This window comes from Scyliorhinus torazame, chromosome 2, assembly GCF_047496885.1.
Source record: "Scyliorhinus torazame isolate Kashiwa2021f chromosome 2, sScyTor2.1, whole genome shotgun sequence".
Lineage (NCBI taxonomy): Eukaryota > Metazoa > Chordata > Chondrichthyes > Carcharhiniformes > Scyliorhinidae > Scyliorhinus > Scyliorhinus torazame.
Genome location: NC_092708.1, coordinates 66,536,923 through 66,557,681, shown reverse-complemented (window position 1 = coordinate 66,557,681; position 20,759 = coordinate 66,536,923). Strand labels below are relative to the sequence as shown.

Genomic DNA, 20,759 nt, shown 5'->3' with positions numbered 1-20,759 from the left:
AGAAGGTGAGTTACTTGCTGCAGGCCTCCCAGACCTTGACCTGCCCTGGTAGCCGCAGTATTGATGTGGCTAGTCAAGTCCAGTTTCTGATCAAGGGTAACTCCCAGGATGTTGATTGATCTTTGAAGTCATATTATTTACAACTGTTTTATTCATCCGCTAATTTATTTTTAATCTGCATTCCATTGAAACAAATACTCATAGAAACATACAGGAGCGAAGGAGACCAATTCAGACCATTATGTCTGTGCCAGCTCTTTGAAAGCACTTCTAAAAATGCCTGTGGTTCATACACCCATCAGTGCTTTGACACTGAGTGACACAGTTGGGCATTTGACTAGAATTGGGTTCACACTCAACCCTGACTGACAGATTGAATATCTGCTTATTGGTTGTAAAGTTCATTGAAACTACAGTTACCTGGATCATGTGAATGAAATCGAATTTTCTGCTTTCCTTCCTCTCCTTTTTTTGCTTTTCATATTCTTCTGAGCACATCTGGTTCCAAGTGAAGGAGATGTTAAGTCCTTGAGACTTTTCTTTCACAAGATCTGCAGCAAAGGTAGATTAAGAATGGAGTAGTAAAGTGGATTTAGCTTAATGTTTCTGTGCCTGGAAAGGTAAAACCTACAGCTTGATTCATGCTGGTCAAAGGTGTTTGTATGTGTGGGGGTTGGTTAAGTCCCAACTGTGTTTCTATTGTGCTTAGTGAGGGCTGTGCCATGAAGAATAAATAAAAGGCATTAGCATATGGACATTGCTTAGAAATGGGGCTTGTAAGGTCGAGAAGCTTTTAAGTTTTAGTTCAGCTAATTTGAATGCAGTTGAAGATAGGTAGTGAAAGAGAAGAGCTCTCACAACTCTGCTATAAGTAGTTGATTTAGAAGGTTAGAGAGGGCAGCACGGTAGCCTTGTGGATAGCACAATTGCTTCACAGCTCCAGGGTCCCAGGTTCGATTCCGGCTTGGGTCACTGTCTGTGCGGAGTCTGCACATCCTCCCCGTGCGTGCGTGGGTTTCCTCCGGGTGCTCCGGTTTCCTCCCACAGTCCAAAGATGTGCAGGTTAGGTGGATTGGCCATGATAAATTGCCCTTAGTGTCCAAAATTGCCCTTAGTGTTGGGTGGGGTTACTGGGTTATGGGGATAGGGTGGAGGTGTTGACCTTGGGTAGGGTGCTCTTTCCAAGAGCTGGTGCAGACTCGATGGGCCGAATGGCCTCCTTCTGCACTGTAAATTCTATGATCAGCTTTTCTAGAAGAAAGGCCATACCATGGAATAATGATGAAGAAAATATGTGCATAGATCGGAAAGTTAGGGAAACTGGAGAAATGATGAGGTGTCTCCAAGAAGTCTGACTTTAAAGATATTTAAACAGAGCACTGTTCAGTAAAGAAAAACATAGCAGAGAAGAAGCCTGAAATGCTACAAAGATGTCTGAAGTGATTTTCAAGTTTGGTGAGGTTTTACTGCAGCCTGTGGAATGTGAGTTGAAAAAACGATGGAAATCGATGAGTGAATCTCAGAGATTTTGTGAAAGCAGTTAAAACAAAGGAACCGAAAAGGGGGTGGTGTAAAATCATGGAATGGATTTGCTGTTAAAAGTGGAGCAGAAGTTTTGTTTCAAAGTTTCATTTGGAAAACCTGGTCTGGACTTTGGAAGGTAAACTGCTGAGGGAAATCACTGGTATCAGACAAGTGTGTTTTAGGGAGTGGAGTTTGGAAACTATCATGTGACAATCATGTGGGGGCAATTTGTGGAGAAAACAAGGACACTAACTTATGTTCAGAGTGGAGTGTGTATTTAACTACAGTCTTGTGTGCTTAAAAGGAACTTGGTGTGGTAATGAGACCATTATATCTTAAGGTGCACTTTGTAATCCATATCAATCCTAAAATCTTTGTATAATTGTGAAGCTAAAGGGGGAGCAAAGTAGTATTGTGTTATAATCCAATTTTTTTCATGTTTAATGGATGTTTGTTTTCATTAAAACTAATTAGCGGTCCTGTGACTGTGTCCTTCCATGTTTTACAACAGGGCACCACTGCCAGTGTCCCAGTCTGTCAATGCTATGGTTCCCAGGTGGCATTGGGAGTGCCAGGGTGCCATCCTACCCAGAGACCGGTTATGGGCATCCAATGGCCGAGGCACCTCCCCAAGTGCTGTTTCGCCTGGTCCTCATTTGTGGAAACCATTCTATAAAGGTCAAGGCAGGGTCTCTGAAGCAAGGCAATTCAATCCCATACCTCGGGTAATTCCGGCATAGATATATTCAAGCGAGACTAACTACTCACTTGAATATGCAAATCTGGATCCCACTCATTGAGGGAGGGATCCAGACCACGAAGCCTCGTGAGTTCTCGATAGATCTCATGAGGAGTAATGAGAGTTGCAAATCTCGCAAAAGGCCTCTCGTGAGCTATATCAGTTAATTTGCGTCACTGGGTCGGGCATGACGAAAGGTCCGGGATCCTATTGGTCCGGGATTCTCCGAGCCGACGCTTGGCGGGAGAATAGGCGTTTAAACCGAAACAGCCCGCAACGCCAATCCGATGCTGGTGACCGATTCTCCACAACCCCAAAGATCGCACCATCGCCAACCCCAAAAATCGCCATCTCCTGCAATTCTCCGGGCCCCCAACGATGCAACGATGGATTGAAGTCCCGACGGCGTGGTTCTAACAATCTGTAAAAAATTGTCAGCCAGTCGTGTTGGCTGAAATGAAAATCATTTATTGTCACAAGTAGGCTTCAAATGAAGTTACTGTGAAAAGCCCCTACTCGCCACATTCCGGCGCCTCTTCGGGGAGGCTGGTACGGGAATTGAACCGTGCTGCTGGCCTGCCTTGGTCTGCTTTCAAAGCGAGCTATTTAGCCCAGTGTGCTAAATCAGCCCCTGATGACAAGGCGTCCGGAGTGTCATGATATTCAAACACACACATCATGATAGACACACCAACAGACAAATCAGAACACACAACACCACAACCAATCACAGACAAAGACAGGGAACATATAAAAGCACAAACACGACACCTGGTGGACAGTATTAGCTGGAGACGAGGACAAGGACAGACCTGCTACACGACACACTCAGGGAGACAGCACGTGCAGAGTATCCAGAACAAACTGTATATAAGAGTTAAAATAAAATAGAGTTGTACCACATACAACTGTGTTGGCTCATCTGTGCACCAGAGCACCCAACGCCACACGGAGGAGGTAGGGGTCGGCATGGGGGGATGTGGGACTGGCAAAACAGACACGGTTGAGGGGGGGGGGGGCGGTCAGCGATGATACCTTTTAAATCTGAATAGCTAGGATGCCACTAGAATAATTTTACTAAAGTTAGTTCATTAAGGATTGAGATGAATTATAGGACGTGTACAGAGTAATCATTATTAACCATTAAACATGTATTTTTTAGGACATAGCAGTAATAAGTATTCAAATGGGATTAAGGATAGCTAAATTGACCATGTTTTATTACTAGTAAGCGCAAGTTGTTATCAAGTGGCCCGGGTATCCTCTGGAAGTCTGAGTAAAGAGGATGCCAGCTACGCTATCCTGTTTCTTACACAGGCTGCTGAGATTGTACATAGCTGACAGGATGAGGATCAATCATGGGGCTGCTTGCAATTCTATTGGATGAAGTTTAAACATTGCTTGCAATTAATTCTATTGGATGAAATTTAAACATTTCTTGCAATTCTATTGGAAGAAGTTTAAACATTGCTTGCAATTCTATTGGATGAAGTTTAAACATTGCTTGCAATTCTATTGGATGAAATTTAAACATTTCTTGCAATTCTATTGGAAGAAGTTTAAACATTGCTTGCAATTCTATTGGATGAAGTTTAAACATTGCGTGCAATTCTATTGGATGAAATTTAAACATTTCTTGCAATTCTATTGGAAGAAGTTTAAACATTGCTTGCAATTCTATTGGATGAAGTTTAAACATTGCTTGCAATTCTATTGGATGAAATTTAAACATTTCTTGCAATTCTATTGGAAGAAGTTTAAACATTGCTTGCAATTCTATTGGATGAAGTTTAAACATTGCTTGCAATTCTATTGGATAAGTTTAAACATGGCAGCTTCAGGGATTGGATTGCATCCAACTGGGCTGGGCTATTGATTTTTGTATAAGTACTGTGTTTTTGTCTTTGTTCTGCAGAAAGATCTTGGCAATTATCAAGATTTGTAGAAACATCTTGGCAGTTATCCAGATCTAATAGTTCATGTACATCATAGATTATCATAGAATTTACAGTGCAGAAGGAGGGCATTCAGCCCATCGAGTCTGCACCGGCTCTTGAAAAGAGCACCCTACCCAAGGTACACACCTCCACCCTATCCCCATAACCCAGTAACCCCACCCAACACTAAGGGCAATTTTGGACACTAAGGGCAATTTATCATGGCCAATCCACCCAACCTGCACATCTTTGGACTGTGGGAGGAAACCGGAGCACCAGGAGGAAACCCACGCACACACGGGGAGGATGTGCAGACTCCGCACAGTGACCCAAGCCGGAATCGAACCTGGGACCCTGGAGCGGTGAAGCAATTGTGCTATCCACAATGCTACCGTGCTGCCCATTAATGCAAGCTTGGGAAAAATAAAACCGTCATCAGATTGTTGATGTGTCATTGGGGGGGGGGGGTCGTGGAAGGGGGGGAAACGTTCACAGTGGCTGGCAACCACCCGCCATGACAGGGCGGTGCCAATGCCACGGACACCATTACGGCGGCCATGCTGATGGGCACCCACCCTGGGCGCTGGCTGAGCGCAGACCTCTCAGCCGTTTGGATGGGTGCCGGACCCCTCACGGGACACCCCACACAGCTGGCGGCTGGTGGTTAGACCCAGGGCTGCACCCATGGCAGCCCCCAGTATAACGCCCTATATGTCCTTGCGGACCGCTACATTCAGTTCCCTGTGGGCCATGCCCACCAGGATGCCCGGACAGCGGGTTTCGCTGCCGTCTCCAGGATACCCCTGGTACAGGGGTAACATGGGTTGCACGTCGCCCTGCGGTCGCCATCATATAACAGGCCAGTGTTCATGAACAGGAAGGGTTCCTACTCCATGAACGTTCAGGTGGTCTGTGACCACCAGATAAAGATCCTGCACGTCTGCGCCCAGTGCCCAAGCAGTGTACACGACTTGTTTATCCTGGTGCAATCATTCACCCCGGCATGTTCGAGGGACACCCCCCACCCGGCTGCAGGGCTGGTTGCTGGGCGACAGGGGTTACCCGTTGCGGTCGTGGCTGTTGACCCCTCTACGGAGGCCACAGACCGACGCGAAGAACCACGACAGTGAGGCCCATTTTGCGACCAGGGCGGTTGTTGAGAGGTGCTTTGGGGTGCTGAAGATGCGCTTCAGGTGTCTGGACCACTCTGCAGGGTCCCCCCAGTACTACTCAAGGAGGGTCAGCCATATCGTTGTGGTGTGCTGCGTCCTGCACAATACATCCCAGCAGAGGGGCGATGTGCTGGAGTAAGAGGAGGGGAGGAGGAGGATCACGAGGAAGGGGCAGATGAGGCAAAGGAGGAGGGGGGGTGGGGAGGCAATGGATGGGACATGGGGGCTGGACATGGACGGGAGGCTGCACTACGCCTCTGGCAGGGACGGTCTAATTGCCGCACGTTTCACCAACAAGGGTGGGGGTTTTGCTGAGCAGGGTCACGGACACCACAGTATGGCACCACCTCACCACCCACAAGCCTCACCTCCCGCAACACCAATGAGACTCACCTCCCCCACCACCGACCAACCTTAGCTCCCAAACCACTGCATCAACTGCATGCACACCATCTGTCCATGACACGTCCACCTGCGGCACAACGGGCTAGGCTCCCATGGTTGCCTGTGAAAGTGGGTCTGGTCCATGCCATGCGGGATGATGACAACCCGCTCTACGATGAGCTCTGAGCTCCACATCGTTAGACAATGTCTGACTCATGGCCACAGTAACACCCTCCACCTGGGTGGTCCCTGTATACGGGCTGGACAATCCATCACATGGCCCTGTCGTTTCGCTGGGGGTGGGGTGGGTACAGTGTGTTTAATTAGAAATGTTATATACATGTGCCCGAGCACCTATATCTAAGCTGTGCCCTGCACCTGTGCCAACTTACCAGCTGTCTAACTTTCTTGCCTTACGGGCCCTATCACTACATCTCGGTGGTTCCCCGAAGTGGGAGTGGACTGCTGAGACTTCTGCCCTGCGACTAGGGTCCCCGTTGGCGCTCGCTTCCTGGGTGGCCAGGCCTGGATGGGCCATGCTGCTCCTCAGGCTGGCGTGGTGCCACCCTGTTCTGCCCGCTGCGCACCAGATGCACCAGGGACGGTACGGGGGGAGTCCGAGGTGCCGCGGTGTTCCTGGACCTCCCCTGTAGGAGTCACCGGTGATGTGTTGGGTGTTTTTGATCACAAACAGGTCACCAACACTGGAAGTGGTGCAACTCTATTTTATTATAAGGTTAACTATATTAACATACTTGAACTGTGGGTAAATGCAATACCAGCTTTAACTGTTGACCCTTGCCTAGTCCTAACCAGGTGATGCACTCAGCACATGGTGAATGTCTGTGTTGCAGGCTGTGAGCTCTGTGCTCCGAGCTGGCTGCTACTAGAATGAGCGGGAACTCTCCTGTCCCGTCTTTATAGTGCGTGTGCTCTCACTGGTGATTGGCTGCGGTTTGTGTATGCTGATTGGCCCTACTGCATGTCCATCAGTGTGTGTGTGTGTCTGCACCATAATAGACTGGTGTATATTATGACATCCCCTCTTTTATATAAAGAACATGTGCCTGCGTAACAATAAATATTGTGTAGTCAATGTACCTGACGATGTGTGTGCATGTTATTTACATGACTATGTACATGAAGCTTATCTATTTACACGGGAAGGTACCTGGTGCAGAGAAATAGGGTGTCACACCAACAACGAAATGAACATTATATACAAACTACTGGAACGATGAAACAGGATAACAGAACAGATCAAAGAGTCCAACATTGTAAAACTCACAAGTCAAGTCTCTGAGTTGGGTGACGAATTCTGGTTGACCGTCAGGGTGGCACACCACTCGTCTGGATTAATGCTGTGCAGCAACAGCGGCTGGTGGTTTTGATTCGGGGAGAGCCTGTTCTTTGTTATAACAGCGACTCGAAAAGGCTCCCTCGGGTCCTCGGTGTCACTGATCTGCGGGAAGTCAGAATCGGACTCAGTGAACGTGGGTTGAATTGCCCGAATGTTCCTGCGAGGCAGGCTGAAGCGATGTGAATTGGCAGGCTGAGCTGCTCAACAGCAGACAGCATAGTGGCCAAGTCTGCCACATCGTAGGCATTGTCGCGATTTTGCAGGACATTGCTGCTTGAAATGGGCGGAGCCACAGTTGCCGCACGTCATGACGTCAGAACACTCGTTGCGCCACCGTGCATGCGCAGTGAGGTCCTGCGTGGTGCACGCCTGCACATCACGTTCCTCCACGTCACCGTCCCCTCGTTTGGCATGTACAAGCGTGGGAGGCCATGAAAAGCGTGCAAAATGGCCGCCCTCATCCAGGCTGCAGGCTTGGAGGTGCTCAATTGTTTGGACCCGTTCAGCCTCGTGGGGACCTTGCCGCGCCGTTTCAGCCGCCTGTATGTGGGAGTACCGGCTGGTGGCAGTTTCATGCAGGACACAGGTCTCAATGGCAGTCGCGAGGGTGAGTTGCTTAATTTTGAGGAGCTGCTGATGCAGGGGGTCCGACAGAACACCAAATACGATCTGGTCGCGTATCATGGAGTCAAAGGTGGGCCCGTAGCCTGGCAGCATAGAATCATAGAATCATAGAATCATAGAATCATTAAATTTACAGTGCAGAAGGAGGCCATTCGGCCTATCGAGTCTGCACCGGCTCTTTGAAAGAGCACCCTACCCAAGCCCACACCTCCACCCTATCCCCATAACCCAGTAACCCCAGCCAACACTAAGGGAAATTTCAGACAGTAAGGGCAATTTAGCATGGCCAATCCACCTAACCTGCACAGGACTGCGCAAGGATGCGGAGGTGTGTTAGAAAGGATTGGAAAGGCTCGTCCTTACCCTGCAAGCGCTGCTGGAACAGGTATCTTCAAAGCTTTCATTGACCTCTGCTGAAGTGGGTATCGAATTTGAGGAGAACCGTCTTGTACTTTGTCTTGTCCTCGTCATCTGCGAATGTGAGGGAGTTGAAGATGTGGATGGAGTGTTGCCCGGCTGTGGAGAGGAGCAGAGCAATCTTCCTGGTGTCCGAGGCATTTTCCCTGTCCGTGGCTTCGAGGAAGAGCTGGAAGCGCTGTTTAAAAATCTTCCAATTTACCACGAGATTGCCGGCGATGCGGAGCGGCGGCGGCAGGTTGATGTTCTCCATACTTCAGGATGTCCGAATGCTGATTAGTTGCAGGTGGGTCTCAGAAGTGCTAGTATGCAACCACTCCTTGTACCATGATGTGTTGGGTGTTCTGGATCACAAACAGGTCACCAACACTGGAAGTGGTGCAACTCTATTTCATTATAAGGTTAACTATATTAACATACTTGAACTGTGGGTAAATGCAATACCAGCTTTAACTGTTGACCCTTGTCTGGTCCTAACCAGGTGATGCACTCAGCACATGGTGAAAAATGTCTGTGTTGCAGGCTGTGAGCTCTGTGCTCCTAGCTAGCTGCTACTAGAATGAGCGGGAACTCTCCTGTCCCCTGTCTTTATAGTACGTGTGCTCTCACTGGTGATTGGCTGCGGTGTTGTGTGTGCTGATTGATCCCACTGCATGTCCATCAGTGTGTGTGTGCACCATGATATACTGGTGTATATTATGACAACCGGCACGGGCCCCAGCACCTCCTCCTCTTTCAGTGTGCCTAATGACCCCCGGGCTTCTCCATGGGATGGGGGTGCGAGCAGAGGCACCCGCTGAGGCAACCCTGGCGCTGCCAGTCCTGGAGGCCCGCTCTGGTATCGATCAGGGTCTGTACATTAGCAGCCAGGGAGCTCAGGGAGTGGGCCATCCCTGTCTGGGACTGCGCCATCTCCCTCTGGGTCTGTGCAACGCCGGCCAGTACCTGGGCAATGGCGGCGATGCTCTCAGCGATGGCCTACAAAGAACAAAGAAATGTACAGCACAGGAACAGGCCCTTCGGCCCTCCAAGCCCGTGCCGACCATGCTGCCCGACTAAACTACAATCTTCTACAATTCCTGGGTCCGTATCCCTCTATTCCCATCCTATTCATGTATTTGTCAAGATGTCCCTTAAATGTCACTATTGTCCCTGCTTCCACCACCTCCTCCGGTAGCGAGTTCCAGGCACCCACTAACCTCTGCTTAAAAAACTTGTCTCGTACATCTACTCTAAACCTTGCCCCTCTCACCTTAAACCTATGCCCCCTAGTAATTGACCCCTCTACCCTGGGGAAAAGCCTCTGACTGTCCACTCTGTCTATACCCCTCATAATTTTGTAGACCTCTATCAGGTCGCCCCTCAACCTCCTTCGTTCTAGTGAGAACAAACCGAGTTTATTCAATCGTTCCTCATAGCTAATGCCCTCCATACCAGGCAACATTCTGGTAAATTTCTTCTGCACCCTCTCTAAAGCCTCCGCATCCTTCTGGTAGTGTGGCGACCAGAATTGAACACTATACTCCAAGTGTGGCCTAACTAAGGTTCTATACAGCTGCAACATGACTTGCCAATTCTTATACTCAATGTCCCGGCCAATGAATGCAAGCATGCCGTATGCCTTCTTGACTACCTTCTCCACCTGTGTTGCCCCTTTCAGTGACCTGTGGACCTGTACTCCTAGATCTCTTTGACTTTCAATACTCTTGAGGGTTCTACCATTCACTGTATATTCCCTACCTGCATTAGACCTTCCAAAATGCATTACCTCACATTTGTCCGGATTAAACTCCATCTGCCATCTCTCCGCACAGGTCTCCAGACAATCTAAATCCTGCTGTATCCTCTGACAGTCCTCATCGCTATCCGCAATTCTACCAACCTTTGTGTCGTCTGCAAACTTACTAATCAGACCAGTTACATTTTCCTCCAAATCATTTATATATACTACAAACAGCAAAGGTCCCAGCACTGATCCCTGTGGAACACCACTGGTCACAGCCCTCCAATTAGAAAAGCATCCTTCCATTGCTACTCTCTGACTTCTATGACCTAGCCAGTTCTGTATCCACCTTGCCAGCTCACTCCTGATCCCGTGTGACTTCACCTTTTGTACTAGTCTACCAGGAGGGACCTTGTCAAAGGCCTTACTGAAGTCCATATAGACAACATCCACTGCCCTACCTGCATCAATCATCTTAGTGACCTCCTCGAAAAACTCGATCAAGTTAGTGAGACACAACCTCCCCTTCACAAAACCATGCTGCCTCTCACTAATACGTCCATTTGCTTCCAAATGGGAGTAGATCCTGTCTCGAAGAATTCTCTCCAGTAATTTCCCTACCACTGAAGTAAGGCTCACCGGCCTGTAGTTCCCGGGATTATCCTTGCTACCCTTCTTAAACAGAGGAACAACATTGGTTATTCTCCAGTCCTCCGGGACATCCCCTGAAGACAGTGAGGATCCAAAGATTTCTGTCAAGGCCTCAGCAATTTCCTCTCCAGCCTCCTTCAGTATTCTGAGGTAGATCCCATCAGGCCCTGGGGACTTATCTACCTTAATATTTTTTAAGACACCCAACACCTCGTCTTTTTGTATCTCAATGTGACCCAGGCTATCTATACACCCTTCTCCAGACTCAACATCTACCAATTTCTTCTCTTTGGTGAATACTGATGCAAAGTATTCATTTAGTACCTCGCCCATTTCCTCTGGCTCCAGACATAGATTCCCTTGCCTATCCTTCAGTGGACCAACCCTTTCCCTGGCCTGCTGATACTGGGCCACAATGAGGATTGCCCCTGCGATCTGCAGCTAGTTCTGCCTTTTGGCTGCCTGTGAGTGGGCAGCCCTGTCCTGGGCCACGGACGCCGCCTGCGCAGAAAGCCCCGGCCTTGCATGACCTAACCCATGTCCGACACCGTCACCCCCATTGCCACCACTGCGGACGCCACCCGTGCAGTTTCGGCCTGGGTGGCAAGCATGATAGCATGGCAGCATGGTAGCATAGTAGTTAGCACAATTGCTTCACAGCTCCAGGGTCCCAGGTTCGATTCCCGGCTTGGGTCACTGCCTGTGCGGAGTCTGCATGTTCTCCCTGTGTGTGCGTGGGTTTCCTCCGGGTGCTCTGGTTTCCTCCCACAGTCAAAAGACGTTCAGGGTAAGTGGATTGGCCATGCTAAATTGCCCTTAGTGTCCAGAATTGCCCTTAGTGTTAGGTGGGGTTACTGGGTTATGGGGTTATGGTGATAGGGTGGAGATGTGAGCTTGGGTAGGGTGCTCTTTCCAAGAGCCGGTGCAGACTCGATGGGCTGAATGGCCTCCTTCTCCACTGTAAATTCTATGATTCTATGATTCTCTGACTGGCAGCACTCCCTGCTCCTGCACGCGGATGCACTCCTCCACCTGCGATAGCGGGTGCTGGAAGCCGGCCGACATCCCCTTCTCTCGTCCCTGGGTCCCTGACTGCATCGGGTCTATGGGTGGGTGTGGAAATTCCGGGAACCCGGGTCCCATCTGAGCAGCAGCTGTTTGCTGGGCCGGGCTGCCCTCCGACCGTCCGTCCCCTCGGCTGCTCCTACTTCCACCTGCTGTGCCGGAGCGGCTGTGTGGTGCTCACCAGTGAGTGTCCCAGGAGCCTCTCCACTAAAGAGACCAACCAAGGTGATAGTCTCTGCGATGGTGGAGGGTGGAGGAGATAGCAGTGACGGTGTGATGAATGATATCTGTATACATATGTACCTTTAATACGTAGGCCCCTTTAAGACCGGTATTGGAACCCTGGGGGACTTCGCCTCTGGCTCCGCCCCCAGGAAGCTGTTTTCAGGTTTTGTTCAGTAGGCAGCGTGCAGTGAGCACACCTCTCGGCAGCTGTCTGGTTTTCTGGTTATTAAAGCCTTTGTATTATTGAACTCCTCTCCTGAGTCGTAATTGAGGATATCTCAATTTAATTAGCAGACTACATCAAGATGGACAGCGGTCTAAAGCCGGAGAAGCTCAATTTGGACGCTCGGTCGCCGGAAGCCACTGAAATTTTTAAATACTGGCTCCGGTGCTTTGAGGCCGATCTGAATTCCTCAGAGACTGAAGTTGACGGACCTCGTAAGCTGAGCTTACCCGGGTGGGCCACCGACTATCCTCCGTGATCGAGAAGGCTACGACATACGAAACGGCGGTCGAAATCCTACAGAAGCGCTTTGTAAAGCCGATAAACGAGGTACACGCCAGACATTTGCTCTCGACCTGCCGCCAGTGCTCTGGGGAAACACTGGATGAATACTTGGAGAGACCCATCGCGCTCGCCAGGAACTGCGACCATAAAGAGGTGCCGGCAGAAGTCCACATGAACTTACATATTCGTGATGCTTTCGTGTCCGGTATCCGATCCACTTACATCCGGCAGCGGCTCCTCGAAGACGGAGCGAAGGACCTCCAAGGCACGGTAACGCTCGCCTCTTCCCTGGAAGCGGCCCACCATAATCTACGCATGTACTCCGCGGACCTTGCGAATCCCTCTCGATCCCCTCCAGATTCAGCCACGCTTCAGGCCTGCGCCGCGCGGCGACCCGCTCACACTGAGGGCCCCCAATGCTATTTCTGTGGGCAAGGCCAGCACTCACGCCAGCGTTGCCGGGCCCGCTCCGCTATCTGCGGCGAATGCGGAAAGAAGGGGCACTTCGCAAAGGTCTGCGTGGATGGGCCCAAAGGCCAGAAACAAAAGTCTCATCGGGCCCAGAAATCGAACTCCCAGGACCAAAGACCCCACAACGCGGCCATGTGGCGGCCAGACACGCCTACTTCCGACGCGCCATCGGCCTCGTGCGAGTCATGGGGGCGGCCATCTTCAAAACTCAAAACGTGCGACCGATGGCGGCGGCCATTTTGCGAGTCCGATTCAACCGAGGACTCTGACTGCCCGCAACTAGGAGCGATCACGCTCGATCAATCTCTGCCGAAGCACCTGCGAAACTCAATGATGCAGGTACAAATCAACGGCCACGACACCCCCTGCCTTTTTGACTCCGGGAGCACGGAGAGCTTTATCCATCCAGACACAGTAAAACGCTGCTCCCTGCGCACCTATCCCGCCTCCCAAACTATCGCCCTCGCATCTGGTCTCATTCGGTCCAAATCACGGGGTATTGTGTTGCGAACCTCGCTATCCAAGGCGCCAAATATGCCCGTTTTAAACTTTATGTCCTCCCTCCCCTCTGCGCCCCCCTGCTGCTCGGTCTGGACTTTCAGTGCAGCCACCGAAGCCTGACCCTGAAGTTCGGCGGACCCCTGCCCCCGCTCACGGTATGTAGCCTGGCGACACTCAAAGTTGCACCACCCCACCTCTTCGCGAACCTCACCCCCGACTGTAAGCCCGTCGCCACCAGGAGTCGGCGGTACAGTGCCCAAGACATGACTTTCAGCAAGTCAGAGGTTCAGCGGCTACTAAAATAAGGGGTCATAGAGGCTAGAAACAGCCCATGGAGGGCACAAGTACTGGTAATCCGCTCTGGGGAAAAACAACGTATGGTGGTGGACTACAGCCAGACCATAAACCGTTTTATGCAACTCGATGCGTACCCACTTCTCCTCATAGCAGAAATGGTGAACCAAATCACCCAGTATCGAGTATTCTCCACGGTCGACCTAAAATCGGCCTATCATCAACTCCCTATCCGCCCAGAGGACCGCCCCTATACAGCCTTCGAAGCAGCCGGTCGGCTCTTCCACTTCCTCAGGGTCCCTTTTGGTGTCACAAACGGAGTTTCCGTTTTCCAAAGGGCAATGATTCAAATGGTGGACCAGTACGGCTTACGGGCTACATACCCGTACTTGGACAACGTCACCATCTGCGGCTATGACCAGCAGGACCATGATGAAAACCTGAGGAAGTTCCTCCAGACCGCCCGGGCCCTCAATCTGACATACAATAAAGAGAAATGCATGTTCCTCACAACCCAGTTAGCCACCCTCGGCTACGTCGTGGAAAACGGGGTCCTCGGGCCAGACCCCGACCGCATGCGCCCCCTTAAGGAACTTCCCCTCCCCCGTAGACTCAAGGCACTCAAACGGCGCCTGGGGCTCTTTTCCTATTATGCCCAGTGGGTCCCCAGATATGCGGACAAAGCCCGTCCACTCATTAAGACCACGGTTTTTCCCCTGACGGCTGAGGCTCAGTATGCCTTCAGTCGTATCAAGGCCAATATCATCAAGGCTGCCATGCACGCGGTGGACAAAACCATTCCCTTCCAGGTAGAAAGCGACGCATCAGATGTCGCCCTGGCTGCTACCTTCAACCAGGCGGGCAGACTGGTCGCGTTCTTCTCCCGAACCCTCACCGCCTCGGAAATTCGACACTGCAGTCGAGAGGGAGGCACAAGCCATAGTGGAGGCTGTGTGGCACTGGAGGCACTACCTAGCCGGTAGGAGGTTCGCCCTTGACACCGACCAACGGTCGGTCGCCTTTATGTTCGATAACGCACAACGGAGCAAAATAAAGAATGATAAAATTCTGAGGTGGAGGATCGAACTCTCCACCTACACGTACGATATTACATATCGTCCGGGGAAGCTCAACGAGTCCCCAGATGCCCTGTCCCGCGGCACATGTGCCAACGCACAGAAAGACTGTCTGCGGGCCATCCACGATGACCTCTGCCACCCGGGGGTCACCCGGCTTGCCCATTTCATCAAGTCTCGCAACCTACCTTACTCCACCGAGGAGGTCAAGGCCATGACCAAGGCTTGCCAGATCTGTGCGGAGTGCAAACCGCACTTGTATCAACCAGAAAAGGCTCACCTGGTAAAGGCCTCTGGGCCCTTTGAGCGACTAAGCGTGGACTTCAAAGGGCCCCTCCTGTCCACCAACCGCAACACCTACTTCCTCACTGTCATCGACGAATTCTCCCGCTTCCCATTCGCCGTCCTCTGCCCCGATATGACCTCGGCCTCCGTAATCAAGGCACTGCACAGCATCTTCACCCTGTTTGGTTTCCCCGCTTATATCCACAGCGACCGGGGTACATCGTTCATGAGCGATGAGCTGCGCAGTATCTGCTCAACAAGGGCATCGTCTCGAGCAGAACGACCAGCTATAACCCGCAGGGAAACGGGCAGGTGGAGAGGGAGAACGCAACAGTTTGGAAGGCTGTTCTTCTAGCTCTACAGTCAAGAAGTCTCCCAATCGCCCGCTGGCAGGAGGTCCTACCCGATGCCCTACACTCCATTAGGTCGCTCCTCTGTACGGCCACAAACGAGACTCCTCACAACCGTTTGTTCGTCTTCCCCAGGAAGTCCACCTCTGGGGTTTCGATTCCACGTTGGCTGACGACTCCGGGACCAGTTCTACTCCGGAGGCACGTGAGGAGCCATAAGACAGATCCACTGGTCGAGAGGGTCCAACTATTACACGCAAACCCTCAATACGCCTACGTCGAGCACCCCGACGGCTGGCAGGATACCGTTTCCCTGCGAGACCTGGCACCCGCTGACTCGCCCACCGACGCCCCCCCCTTCCACCAACATCCCCTCCCCGCACCGGCGGTCGACTCCGACAGTGCACCCCCCCATAGCGCCCCCCTCCCCCCAGCCGGCGCCGGCACCAATCACCCTAGTCACCCCAGATACCCCCCCCTGCTCCAACACGGGCAAAGGCTCAGACAACCGTGCTCCTGGATGTACCACCACCGAGGACGACCATATCCGCCGCACCACCGCCGGGGCTGAGAAGGTCAACACGGACCACCCTAAAGATTGAACTTGTAATTCCACTTCACCCCGACGGACTATGCGTTTTTTAAAAACAGGGGGTGAATATGATGAATGATATCTACATACATATGTACCTTTAATGTGTGGGCCCCTTTAAGACCGGTATTGGAACCCTGGGGGACTCCGCCTCCGGCTCCACCCCCAGGAAGCTGTATATAAGGTTACGTTCAGTAGGCAGCGTGCAGTGAACACACTTCTCAGCAGCTGTCTGGTTTTCTGGTTATTAAAGCCCTTGTATTATCGAACTCCTCTCCTGAGTCGTAATTGAGGGTATCTCAGACAGAAAGTCTATGTCCTCATCAGAGCCAAAGTCTGGGGTCTCCTGTGTCATTTTGTGTTGCATTCCTGATCCCTGTGTGCCCATCTCCTGTGTGTCCGTCCTCTGTGTGTCCGTCCCCTGTGTGTCCGTCCCCTGTGTGTCCGTCCCCTGTGTGTCCATCCCCTGTGTGTCCGTCCCCTGTGTGTCCATCCCCTGTGTGTCCATCCTGTGTCCGTCCTATGAGTCCATCCCCTGTGTGTCCATCCTCTGTGTGTCCGTCCTCTGTGTGTCCGTCCCCTGTGTGCCTGTCCCCTGTGTGTCCGTCCCCTGTGTGTCCGTCCCCTGTGTGTCCGTCCCCTGTGTGTCTGTCCCCTGTGTGTCCATCCCCTGTGTGTCCGTCCTGTGTCCGTCCCCTGTGTGTCCATCCTCTGTGTGTCCGTCCCCTGTGTGTCTGTCCTCTGTGTGTCTGTCCCCTGTGTGTCTGTCCCCTGTGTGTCTGTCCCCTGTGTGTCTGTCCCCTGTGTGTCTGTCCCCTGTGTGTCCATCCCCTGTGTGTCCGTCCCCTGTGAGTCCGTCCCCTGTGTGTCTGTCCCCTGTGTGTCCGTCCTGTGTCCGTCCCCTGTATGTCCATCCTCTGTGTGTCCGTCCTCTGTGTGTCCGTCCTCTGTGTGTCCGTCCCCTGTGTGTCTGTCCCCTGTGTGTCTGTCCCCTGTGTGTCTGTCCCCTGTGTGTCCGTCCTCTGTGTGTCTGTCCCCTGTGTGTCTGTCCCCTGTGTGTCTGTCCCCTGTGTGTCCGTCCCCTGTGTGTCTGTCCCCTGTGTGTCTGTCCCCTGTGTGTCCGTCCTCTGTGTGTCTGTCCACTCTGTGTCCATGTGTCCTGGCTCGTGTTAGGCGCAGGACTGCTGAGACGGCTGCCTGATACGACCATCAATTCACTCAAAGACACGTGGAGAAGTAAACCGTGGTTTTAATCAGCTTAGAACTTAGCCTGCCTGTGACCGGTACAACACTGAAGGTGGCCCCGCAGGTCAGCAGCTCTTACACTTCCTGTAAAGGCGGTGGAGCCGTGGGCGGAGCCCGTACATGCCCCAACATATCCCCTGTGGGTGAAGTCACACAATGGCCCATAGGTAGAGCCCACAGGGTTAATAACATAACACAGTGCACTTGTGAATTATCAGTAATTATACATTCACCACATTCACCCCCTGTTTAAAAATGAAGTCCGGCGGGGGTGACGGGCTCATAGATTCAGTCGGTCCGGTGCCCGGAACGGACGTTGCGACCGCCGAAGCACTGATGTTGCAGACACTTCGGGTAGCTGTGGAAGTGGGTCCGGAGCAGGCACAGGCAAGGACTCCGGGAGCGGCTCTTACAGAGCTTCATTCCTGTGGACCGGTGCGGTGGGTGGGAGGGAGCTCGGGAACCATATAGGGTTGGGGGCGCTGAACGTGGGAGGTTGGACGGGACATAGTGTGGGCGTTGCAGTAGTGGGAGTGGTGTTGGTGCCTGCGGGTGCCACGTCCCGGAGGGAGACGGTATCTTGCCGGCCATCGGGGTGTTCGACGTACACATAGTGTGGGTGGAGTGCAGGAGCTGGACCCTCTCTACCAGGGGGTCGGTCTTATGGCTCCAAACATGTTTTCGGAGGAGGACTGGACCCGGTGTCATCAGCCAGGGCGGAAGCGAGGCCCCTGAGGTAGCTCACCTAGGGAAAACAAACAAACGGTCATGAGGAGTCTGGTTTGTGGCCATGCAAAGGAGGGACCTAATAGAGTGGAGTGGATCGGGGAGGACCTCCTGCCAGTGAGAAACTGGGAGATTCCTGGACCGCAGGGTCAGTAGGACGGATTCCAGACCGTCGCGTTGTCCCTCTCCACCTGCCCGTTTCCCCTGGGGTTATAACTGGTAGCCCTGCTCGAGGCGATGCCCTTACTGAGCAGGTACTGACGCAGTTCGTCGCTCATGAACGATGAGCCCCTGTCGCTGTGGACATAATTGGGGAAACCAAACAGGGTGAAGACACTATGCAGGACTTCAATGACAGTGGGGGTGGTCATATCAGGGCAGGGGATGGCAAACGGTAAGCGGGAGAACTCATCTATGATGTTGAGGAAATACGTGTTGCGGTTATTGGAGGGGAGGGGCCCTTTGAAATCGATACTGAGGCGTTCAAAGGGCCTGGATGCCTTTACCAGGTGGGCCTTATCCGGTCGATAGAAGTGCGGTTTACACTCCGCACAGATTTGGCAGTCTCTGGTTATAGCTCTGACCTCCTCGGTGGAGTAGGGCAGGTTGCGGGCCTTGATGTAATGGGCGAGCCGGGTGACCCCCGGGTGGCAGACGTCATCGTGGATAGCCCGTAGTCGGTCACCTTGCGCGCTGGCACATCTGCCACGGGACAGGGCATCTGGGGCTCGTTGAGCTTCTCAGGACGATATACTATATCGTAGTTATAGGTAGAGAGTTCGATTCTCCACCTCAAGATCTTATCATTCTTGATCTTGCCCCACTGTGTATTGTCAAACATGAAGGCAACTGATCGTTGGTCGGTGACGAGGGTAAACCTCCTACCAGCGAGGTAGTGCCTCCAGTGCCGCATGGCTTCCATGATGGCTTGGGCTTCTTTTTCGACCGAGGTGTGTCGGATTTCGGAGGTGGTGAGGGTGCGTGAAAAGAACGCTACCGGTCTGCCTGCTTGGTTGAGGGTGGTGGCGAGAGCGACCTCTGATGCGTCGCTCTCTACCTGGAAGGGGACGGACTCGTCCATCGCGGCTTTAGCGATGTCCGCCTTGATGCAGCTGAAGGCCTGGCGGGCCTCGGCTGCCAGTGGAAAGAGGGTGGCCTTAAATAGTGGGTGGGCTTTGTCCGCATACTGGGGGACCCACTGGGCGTAATAGAAGAAATCCAAGGCACCTCTTCAGGGCCTTGGGACAGTGAGGGAGAGGGAGTTGTAGGAGGGGGCGCATACGGTCAGGGTCGGGCCCCAGGACCCCATTCTCCACGACGTAGCTGAGGATGGCGAGCCTGGTTGTGTGGAAAATGCATTTCTCCTTGTTGTAGGAGAGGTTGAGTTTTTGGGCGGTTTGGAGAAATCGGTGGAGGTTGGTGTCGTGGTCCTGCTGATCATGGCCGCAGATGGTGACATTGTCCAAGTACGGAAACGTGGCCCGCAGCCTGTACTGGTTCACCATTCGGTGCATCGCTCATTGGAACACCGAAACCCCGGTCGTGACGCCAAAGGGGGCCCGGAGGAAATGGAAAAGGCGGCCATCTGCCTCAAACGCTGTGTAGCCTCCCCGAACAGGCGCCGGAATGTGGCGACTAGGGGCTTTTCACTTTTCATTTGAAGCCTACTTGTGACAATAAGCGATGTTCATTTCATAGTGGCGGTCCTCCGGGCGGATTGGGAGCTGGTGGTATGCAAACTTCAGATTCACCATGGAGTACACGCAATCTGGTTTACCATGTCTACAATCCGGGGAAGGGGGTACGCACCGAGTTGTGTAAACCAGTTAATGGTCTGGCTGTAATCAACCACCATCCGGAACTTTTCCCCGGTCTTGACGACCACCACCTGAGCTCTCCAGGGGTTATTGCTGGCCTCTATGAACCCCTCCCGCAAGAGACCTCGGACTTAATGAACGTCCTGTCCTGCATGCTATACCGCCTGCTTCTGGTGGCTACTGGCTTGCAATCGGCGGTGAGGTTTGCGAAGGGGGGGGGTCGATTTTTAGGGTCGCGAGGCTGCATATGGTGAGCGGGGGCAGGGGCCCCCCGAACTTAAGAGTTAGACTCCTGAGGTTGCACTGGAAGTCAAGTCCCAAAAGGGGAGGAGCGCAGAGGTCTGATAGCACATATAGTTGAAAATTAGAGTCCTCAGCGCCCTGTATCGCTCGGGTTGCAGTAATGCACCCTTGGATTTGCACCGAGTATGACCCAGAGGCGAGGGATATGGTTTGTTGCGTTGTGAGTATTGGGAGCGAGCAGCGTCTTACCATGTCCGGGTGAATGAAGCTCTCTGTGCTCCCGGAGTCGAAAAGGCAAGGTGTCTTGTACCCGTTAACCCGGACAGCCATCATGGAGCTCCGGAGGTGCTTAGGTCGCGACTGGTCCAGGGTGACCGCGCTGAGGTGTGGGTAGCCGGCAGCGTGATCGGAGGTGCTGGGGCGGCCCCGCGATGGCTGCCCGTGTTGGTCGTACGCGTCGAGCGGCGTAGCAGATAATGGCCCCCGTTAGTCGAGAGTGGCGGGCGGTGAGGAAGATGGCATCCACAATGTCGGCCCCCATGGATCGCACGTGGCCGGCCGCATGGGGGAGGATGGCCAAGATGGCGGCCGCAGACACACTGCCACCTTGCGGGGTCTGCGGGCCTGTGAGTCTGTGGATCGGGTCTGTGAGTTTGAGTTCTTAGACCTGGCCCGCAGCTGCTGCAGTTCGCGTTGCGGGCCGGGCAGTGCAGTCGGGGGTGTTGGAACTGGCCGCAAAAGTAGCAGGGTAGCCCCCCATGATGGGCGCGCGGCACAGGCCGGGGGTAGTCTCGGGTCGGGGGCCCACGAGGGGGTCGCGTGATCAGCCG

General features: G+C 52.7%; 1 protein-coding gene across 1 annotated transcript in view; it reads right to left on the bottom strand.

Annotated features, from left to right (window-relative positions):
- Nucleotides 1-20,759, bottom strand: part of LOC140406662 (histamine N-methyltransferase-like) — a 78,923-nt gene that overhangs the window by 14,721 nt on the left and 43,443 nt on the right. Inside the window, exon 5 of the mRNA XM_072494667.1 lies at nt 421-551. Coding sequence (XP_072350768.1) covers nt 421-551 — 131 coding nt within the window. The remainder of the gene's footprint in view (nt 1-420; nt 552-20,759) is intronic.